This window comes from Nanorana parkeri, unplaced genomic scaffold (genome assembly GCF_000935625.1).
Source record: "Nanorana parkeri isolate BGI_ZX_2015 unplaced genomic scaffold, ASM93562v1 scaffold213, whole genome shotgun sequence".
Taxonomy (NCBI): domain Eukaryota; kingdom Metazoa; phylum Chordata; class Amphibia; order Anura; family Dicroglossidae; genus Nanorana; species Nanorana parkeri.
Genome location: NW_017306481.1, coordinates 1,134,988 through 1,144,723, shown reverse-complemented (window position 1 = coordinate 1,144,723; position 9,736 = coordinate 1,134,988). Strand labels below are relative to the sequence as shown.

The window sequence follows — 9,736 nt, the reverse complement described above, 5'->3', positions numbered from 1 at the left end:
ATATACTCTATGTAGATGCTCCTTGGGTGGTGAATATATTATGTATTGTATATATCATAGCTTAGCCTACCTTAAACTTGGCTAAAACACTTACGTTAACCTACAGATGGACAAAAGCCCACTGTGTTCGATAATAAAGTGTTGAATATCTCATGTATATACAACTCCTCGGTTTGCAATACGATCGCTTTATGATGGGTTTATCAGAACGTAACCCCATCGTATACGGAGGAGTGTCTGTATCAAGTATAACCATAGTGGGAAAGTAAGGCTCTTGAGATAAAGGGAAGATAACTGTGCAGTCCACTAAAACACTAAAGATTAGCAGAAATCTATTAAGAAAACTCACCCGAGAGCATGAGAAAAAAAAATGTTGAGCTTAAACTAGGAAAGTCCCTATATTCAATAAATCATACATAATAACATAAAAGGGTTGAAGAAAGAGATGAGTGTTTAACATAACACCACATATCTCTAATCCCTATAATTTAAACCACCACCAGTGCCTCAAGGTAGAGCAGGTTGATAAAACCAGCACCCCTATGCCTCATAATTTGAAACCTAAAAACAGGATATAGTAGGGAGGCACCAATACCAGTTTTTCATCATCGATTACGAGTACCGATACCGGAACTTACGCTACCATGGAGCCAGCTTCCCGGCCAATCAGAAAGCTGGGTCATTACCCACTGCCCGGCTTCTTGATTGGCAGAGAAGCTGGCTCCATGCTTCCCGTGTCAATCAGCATGGAGCCGGCTTCCCGGCCAATCAGGAAGCAGGGTAGCAAGTCATCAACTGCCACCTGGCTTTCTGATTGGCCAGGAAGCCAACTCCATGTTCCCTCGCAGCTTTCCTCTGACCAGAAGTTCTGTTATCGGAGCTTTTGGGCGAGTACCCGCCCAAATAATCGGTATCGGTGAATCCCTAGGGAATAGGATATAAAAACAATCCATTCCGTGTTTTAGCACCAGAGAGACAGGTACTAGAGTCCTCCAATAGAATCTAATGCAGGAGCAAGCGTTACTTTACCCTCTGTTTCACAGGGAAGATGTCTGCAAACATATGAACGTGGCTGAGTACCGCAATGCAAACCGCTCCAAACCTCCAGCAGAGTGTGGCCATGTGGTTTTAGGCTTCCATGAAGCTGGCGCCACTGGGAGTACATTCCTTTCAGTATCATGTGACCACAGATCTACTCTCCCTACACCAGCAAAATGTACACGTGCGTGGAGAGTACAGGTTCCAAGCCACAAATAGTGGAAGCAGCCAGGATTCACCAACTAATATTCCAAGCTGCAAGGTCCGGCTTTCCAGCTGTCCAAAAGACAAACTGCCAGTAGTTACCCCCAAATTACCTGGGGAGCCATATACTGTAGCTACAGGAGAGATTTAACAAGGGACTCTCCCCTTCCACAAGCCTTAGGTCTGCAGAGACCCTACATGACCACCAGCAAGGAAGAAGGGTCTTCACACACTAGCTACTGACCCATGAATAAAATATTAGACAAGGGGAAATGCAGGAACACAAGACTGGGGCAGCAGTAAAAAAGGCTATGCCTTCCCCCCAACAGGCGAAGCTCCCATACATGCTGCCCCGGGAAGATAATTTGGAAAATATGTTGAAAAAGCAACAGCATATTACTGATATTTTCATATGTACTGATTGTATTGCTGATGTACAGAGATGTAGTATTGTTTTTTGGGCATGATATAGCTCTGTGGTGCACAGTTGGTCTCTATGCTTGTCTGTGATACTTAGAAAGTTCCATCTGTATAGACACTATATTGCCAAAATATTGGGACACCCCTCCAAATCACTAATTCAAGTGTTCCAATCACCTCCATGGCCACAGGTGTATAACATCAAGCACCTAGGTACGCAGACTGCTTCTACAAACATTTGTGAAAGAATGGGTCGGTCTCAGGAGCTCAGTGAATTCAAGCGTGGTACCGTGATAGGTTGTCACCTGTGCAATAAGTCCATCCGTGAGATTTCCTTGCTACTAAATTTTCCACGGTAAACTTTTAGTGATATTAACCTTCTTGGCGGTATTCCTGAGTGTCGCTCGGGGTTAATTTTAGGGCTGGTAATGATTACAATTTTCCTGTTCGATTAATCGAATTTTTTTTTAATCGATTAATCGACTAATTTCGATTAATTATAACGCACATACAAAGGGGGGTCTCACCAGAGCTTTGAGGGGGCCTCACCAGGGTAGCAGGGCTCTGTGGGGTCTAACCAGCCTTGTTAGAACAACAAGAGGTTCCCAGACCCACATAAGTAAGTACATTATACATATATATTTATTGTTCCTGTCACCTTCCCTGATATGTTCGGTCCAGGCAGTGAGCTGACCTAGTTTTGCGCCCTCTTGTTTCTCTCTTTGTTTTTCACATCCGATGCACTCATGAACCAGGAGACTTCCCCCAACCCCCAAGTAGCAGAACACCAGTGCCTGCGACCCTGGGATATAAGAATGAAGGCATGCTGGGCCTTGCAGTTCAACTACAACCAGCATGCCTTCATTGCCCCTGTACACCTCTCCATCACCCAGGGAACTACATGTCCCAGCATGCCCTTATGGTCTTTGTACACCATCCCCCACATAAATCACCCAGGGAACTACAAGTTCCATCATGCAAGCCCCCTGCAGTAGTTCCCTGTGTGATATGTGAGAGTTGTACAGGGACAGTGAGTGCATGCTGGGACTTGTAGTTCGCTGTATGATAGAAGGCTATTTTAATTACTTTCCTCATGAAAATACAATGCCATTATAGTACAGTAACTTTTGAACTCAACTATATTCTATTCAATGTTTCTATAATGACTTTGTATTACTAGTACTTTCATGAGGACAGTAATTAAAACAGGCTTCTATCATACAGGGAACTACAAGTCGCAGCTGAACTGCTGACTTGTAGTTTCCTAGTAGTACAATTACATTCTAGAACATGGAATAGAATATAGTCAGTTTCAGCCATATTCTATTCCATGTTCTATAGCTTGAGCAGGGTGCTGTAAAAAAACATACCAGTGTGGGGGGACAGCGGCCGGGAACATCGAGGCGGGTCTCTGTATCAGGTGGCTGCTGCTGGGTCCTCGCAGCTGAGGTAACGAAGGGAAGGGGGAGGAGTCCGGTGATGTCACTGACATCGACGTCAACGGACTCCTCCCTCCTTCCCTTCGTTACCCATCACGGACAACTACATCACCCGACTCCTCCCCCCTTCCCTTTGTTAGCCGACAGAGCCACTCGGGGAGGAGTCCGGTGACGTCGATGTCCGTGACGTCACCGGATCTCCGACGGAAGCCGGCGGAGAGGTGAGTACTTTGATCGATCAAAATACTTAACGATTAATCGACGGATGAATCGTTAATTTCCGCACCCCTAGTTAATTTTCAGTACCAAAAGCAGTAACCCCCAGCAACACTCGGAATTACACAGCGCTTCACTTACCTTCTCCCTACGAGCCGTGCTGTGTCCTCCGGCCGATGCCGGGATCCGTCTTCCGGGTTCCGTCCCTTTGCGAGCGGCCGCGTCGCAGGGGGCGGAACCAGCGGGAAATTTAAAAAAATTATAAAATTGGAAAAAATTAACGGAAAAAAAATAGACACAAAAAATATTGGGAAAATCAGACTGCCAGGAGGTCAAAACAAAGTGGAAGCAACTGGGAACAACAACAACTCAGCCACGAAGTGGTAGGCCACTTAAAATGACAGAGCGGGGACAGTGCATCCTGAAGCAAAACAAGCAAACGCACTCATCAATGTGTTACCAGCTTTACAGCAAGGTGCACACGGAAGGGCTTTAAACAGTAACAGCAAAAAGTTTGTGCTCCAAGATGGAGACTCTCATAGTTTAGAGTTAGGAATGCACTATATGGAGGTGCCTTGGCGCGGCTGTGCGGCTTTCACATTTTCTGCAGAAGACGTGTATCTAAACCTCTGCTTTTAACCTTAGCGGTGAGACGAGTTGTTTTTTTTTGCATGCTGGCTGGTGAGTGTGCTAGGAAACTTTTTGCTGTTACTGTTTAAAGCCCTTCCATGTGCACCTTGCTGTAAAGCTGGTAACAAATTGATGAGTGCGTTTGCCATTTGTTTTGCTTAATTGATTTGGTGCGGTGAGGCATCGGGGGTCTCAGCTGCCTTGTGATGTGCGGGGTCCTTTGTGCGTCCCTGTGCCTTTTAAGGGAGGTTGGTTTTCCTCCTGACAAACCTGCACCCAATTTTATCTTTTGCCACATGTGCTCCAAGATGGAGACTCTCATAGTTTAGAGTTAGGACCGCACTATAAAGAGGTGCCTTGGCGCGGCTGTGCGGCTTTCACATTTTCTGCAGAAGACGTGTATCTAAACCGCTGTTTTTAACTTTAGTGGTGAGACAAGTTTTTTTTTGCATGCTGGCTGGTGAGTGCTGGGAAACTTTTTGCCAGTGCATCCTGAAGAGCACAGTGCGCAGAAGTCGCCAACTGTCTGCAGAGTCAATAACTACAAACCTCCAAACTTCGTGGGGCCTTTAGATTGGCACAACAGTGCGTAGAGAGCTTCATAGAATGGGTTTCAATGGTTGACCAGCTCCATCCACACCTTACATCACCAAGTGCAATGCAAAGTGTCGGATGCAGTGGTGTAAAGCACGTCGCCACTTGACTCTAGAGAAGTGGAGATGTGTTCTCTGGAGTGATGAATCGTGCTACTCTGTCTGGCAATCCGATGGTGTGGTATGTGTTTGTCAGTTGCCAGGAGAACAGTACTTGCCTGACTGCATTGTGCCAAGTGTAAAGTTTGATGGAGGGGGGATTATGGTGTGGGGTTGTTTTTCAGGGGTTGGGCTTGGCCCCTTGGTTCCAGTAAAGGGAACTCTTAAGGCATCAGCATACCAAGACATTTTGGACAATTTCATGCTCTCAACTTTGTTGGAACAGTTCGGGGATGGCCTCTTCCTGCTCCAACATGACTGCGCACCAGTGCACAAAGCAAGGTCCATAAAGACATGGGATGAGCGAGTTTGGGGTGGAGGAACTTGACTGGCCTGCACAGAGTCCTGACCTCAACCCAATAGAACACCTTTAGGATGAATTAGAGCGGAGACTTTGAGCCAGGCCTTCTCGTCCAACATGAGTAACTGACTTCACAAATGGTCAGACATTCCCATAGACAAACTCCTAAACCTTGTGGACAGCTTTCCCAGAAGAGTCGAAGCTGTTATAGCTGCAAAGGGTGGACCAAATCAATATTAAACCCTATGGACTAAGATGTGGGATGCCATTAAAGTTCATGTGTGTGTAAAGGCAGATGTCCCAATACTTTTGGCAATATAGTGTAGGTTTTCCTCTCTACTATGCTGTATTACTGTATACATACATGTAATGTCCTTCTAAGAAGTAAAGGTTAATTCAGCATTCCTCAAGATCTCAGTGCTTCATCTAAACAAATAACCAACAAAATATAGTTTGTGGTGCATTCATCTAAGAGAAACCTAACAAATAAGGAGTATCCAGGTTAGGCCTATGCTGTCTGGCAGACTATCAGACCCCTCACATATCATAGGAATAACCTATTCACTGGTTACTAATCTGTAAATAAGCGTGAAAAATGTGCTGCACTCTTAAATCAACTAAATATCTAATCTTAAATACAAAGGTTTAGCATATGCTATGTGTCCTAATATTTTAGCCAACTCATAGTGCTTCAAGCAGTGTAATAAAATGTATTACTTCAAACAAAGTAACCAACTCAGTGCTTAAAAGTGACGATGGTAATCACTTTAGTCACAGATCTACAATGCATATAAAAGTCCACTTAAGATGAATAAGCCATGCAATTTAAAAAGTGAATTGTGCACCCAACACTGATGAATATAATTAGCAAGTGATTTAACAATACCTTGTGTTCCTTGTGACTTCCACCCCCAATAGAATAACTCTCACCTCTCGATGCAACCTTATATTATAAAGGTCTGAAAACGCCACTTCCCTTTTTCAATCACAAGCGGGTAGATTAGCTAGGGAGACAATCATAGCCTTCCAGCTCAGAAGGTTTTAGCTAGCCCAGACCAGCAAACATAAAAAAACAAATAGCCTAGAGGCTCTACACCAGTGCAATCAGAAGTTCAACCCCTACTTGTGTTCATTAACATACATTAATCAAAAGGTTGTCTGTTCAACACTTAAGTAAATGTTTTAGCAAAGGAGTCTTTAAAGCAATCCTCCCAGGGGTTTCGCCCACACTGTGCCCTCCCTACCCACAATATGGGGATACGAGGAAGGAGACTTAACCAAAGAGCTCCAACCTACCTTAGCAGCTGGAATGGCGGAATGAGGCTGAATGGTGTAGCACTGCTGACCAGAGGAAGCCTGCTTGAACACTTCAGGTTCATGAGCCAAACCAAATGTGAGTAAGGGAGGGCTCAACTAGAGCCTCTGTGCTCAGGAGGATAGTTGCTTCTCCTCAGGATGGATAAGAAACCTTGGGGAAAGGGATGGGGAGGGTCCCACAATTAAGGTAACGCAAGAAAGGTAAATTCTAGCCAGGACAAGCCCAGGCATGCAACCCCTCCAGGTCCACTGTCCCTGAATCATGTGGCCGCATACACTGGGGGGCCCCAGCAACTAGCATATAGGCTTATGGAAAAATAACAAACGGTTACAATGCTACTGTTAGGCCGGTGGAAACACAACAACTGAGGGGAGGGACCGCCCCTTTTATTGTAACTGTGGATGATGTATTTCCTGTTTTAGGTGGGTGAATCCTCTCTCTCCTGTGCTGCCCTGGAAGATGCATAGGGAAATTACAGCTACATTCTGAATAAAAGGCAGGGATGCATGAATTGTCGCTGTAGTTTTTGCTGTTGAATTAACAATATATATACATATATAGCTTAGTCACAATTGGACCCTGTTCTTAAAACTTGGGGAACTCAAGTACAAAGACCTCATCCCTAGAACCGCATTCACACCTAGGCCCCAGCATTTGTGTACATATTGTCACTCGTTTTTGTCTAACATTCTTGCATGTCTGACATTTAGTTAAGATTTTTGGCTGTCAGTTTGTGAGACATGTAAACCTCCAAACGCAAGTAAAAATGTTTGTGTTGTGCGTTTCTAGGCGTTCTTTAAAAGAGGACTATAGTGTAAGTGTTTTTCCCCATAGTTCTCTTTAGGGCCACAGGGGGACATATACTATTGCCTGCAATATACTGAGAGAGCCGCAGCCGGGAGGGATCCCGACAATTCTGTAGAGATCCACCCAGCTCTGTGAGGCAGAGCCAGCTGTATCCGCCCTCTCCCCCATTTGTTCCTCTACTCAGCGCTGGAGAATCGGAGAGGGGAGGGGGGGGAATCCCTGGAGGAAACGGTGACTGACAGTGAGCAGATTGGTGCATGTTTCTGCTCACTTCCCGATCAATAGAGCTGACCTGCGACAGCTTGTTTTGTCACAGGTCGGCTCTAACTATGAGGATGAATGGAAATCCCTCACCTCATAGTTCTTTAAGTTTATGGAGCCAAACATGCAAAAAGCTGCAGAAAATTAGCTTATGTACTTTTTCCAGTGACAGGTTTTTCTGCAGGCAACAAACTGCTTAAGTGTGAACAGGGGCCGTAGCAAACAATGGAATTCCTTATGTTCAGGGGTCCTAGGGGTAAACGGGAACCTAAGGTACCTGAGTGTCATAAGAATCTATCATTAGGTTGCATTGGTTTTCAGCACCTAAAGGAAACTGTAATATCTGTTTTGGCAAACAAACTTCTATCAACAAAATTAGCTGAGTAACAGCATTTTAAATGCAAATGTTTTTATTGTATTAATTATACATTACAATTTGATGCGATCAGATATTTTATCTTGGGATTGTATTTTGAACTGTTCTACTTGAAGTGTTTCCCTGCATAATGTCTGCTTTACTGTATTCGTTGTTTTTTTCCCTCTATATTGTCTAAAAGACCCAACACACATTTATGGAAAGGCATAAAATCTTATGTACAGTGTATCTGCAATACAAAATATATCGTTTTTTATGGCTTTTCAAGCTAACATTACATGCGAAGACTCGGGATAACCCTTTTCTTTGGCAGAGAATCCCTTAAAATTATTTTCAAATGCGGTCAGCCCTGTTGCATATTTTTAGAGGAGGTGAACACTAACCCAGCACTACACAGCTGAATAAGATTCTGTCTGCTTTCAGTGCAGAACATAAATATGATTTGAAGCACATCTTAACTCTAAATGGATAACATTTACTTTGCTAAAGCAGTGTGTATCATGAACAAATGCCTTGTCATTTTCTTTTAGAAAATATTACTGTGACATTTTTCATAACTGTTGCATCTTAGGGCTTGTTCACACCACTTACAGTGCGTTCCAGTACTATTTGCTGCAGGAACGCAATCAAATCACATCCTGGCCGGTTCCCTGCATTCCAGGGCAGGAGGGGGGCGTGGCATTGAAGTCAATGGCACCGCAGCCACGCCCCCCTGCCAGCAGTGTGATCACCTGCACTAAAACGCTTGGCACATCAATGCCTGCATTCCGGTCCTGTGCGATCAGATTGCTGCAGCAGATTTTTCTGATCACACTGGACCGGAACACAGGCATTGATGTGCCAAGCGTTTTGCTGTGGGCAGGGGCATGGCTGCTGTGCCATTGACATCAATGCATCGCCACGCCCCCTCCTGCCCGGAATGCAGGGAGCCGGCCAGGATGCAATTGGATTGCGTTCTTGCAGTGAATAGTACTGGAACGCACAATAAGTGGTGTGAACAAGCCCTAAGATGCAACAGTTATGAAAAATGTCAGTTATGAAAAATTACAAATGCCCCTCCCACCCCAGAACGCAGGTAGCCGGCCAGGATGTGATACAGTACATTCAAGCAGTGAATCATGCTGGGACGCACTGTAAGTGGTATGAAGAAACCCTTAGCGCTGCTGATCTCCAACAGCCTCTTTGCAGCCACATGCATGTGCTCCAGCAGTGATTGCTTGTCGTTGCTCAAAGCGACAACACAGGAATATGTCCATGCAATGAGCATCAGTACAACCACTTATCGTCACCAGTAGAATCACATGTGATGGGATGGCAATGCTGCAGAGCAGATGTGAGGCAGACACACCGTTGTCACCCTATAACAGAAAATGTGTAAACAAGGACTTACAGGCAGAATTGTCTGGTTATTAAGCAGCTGTAGATTAAAAAAATGGGAATTTTGTGATTGCATTTGGATTTACTTTACCTTTTGTATCAGCAATGACCCTTTAGATGATCTTTCACTTTGCCATGCACCTCCATTGTACTGGATATTGGACTTATCTCCACTCAGATAGTAGAGAACAATGGCATATTGTAAAAACTTTCCTACCACTAATCATCAATGCCTTGCACTGTATACAGTCAGATTAAACTGGAAATGTGCTTACCAGCTAGAGTAATATATCGGGATAAAGGGTTAAATTGTATCAGGATGTCATTACTCTGCATAATACATTGCAGTCTCAGTTGGCGATCAGTAAATCAAAGATGTCATGTAAGTAAATCTTACCATTATGGTCTGCATAACCCCAGTTGTTCATACTTCTGCAGATTTCTCAGCAATCACCTCTAGAACAAAGTCTCTAGAAATGAGTTTCAGTCACTTGATCCTATTTGTTCAGTTAAATTCCTAACAGAAGAGGTCAGAGATGCCTGTAGTACTTGTAGCCCCTATTCGCAGTCAGCAGATCTTCACAGCATGCTGGTTAG

At 44.4% G+C, this 9,736-nt stretch overlaps 1 protein-coding gene across 1 annotated transcript in view; it reads right to left on the bottom strand.

The window, feature by feature from the left end:
* Window positions 1-9,736, bottom strand: part of LOC108786461 (carbonic anhydrase 13-like) — a 65,178-nt gene extending 55,442 nt beyond the window's left edge. The window contains exon 1 of the mRNA XM_018555762.1: window positions 9,537-9,736. Coding sequence (XP_018411264.1) covers window positions 9,537-9,567 — 31 coding nt within the window. The 5' untranslated portion in view covers window positions 9,568-9,736. The remainder of the gene's footprint in view (window positions 1-9,536) is intronic.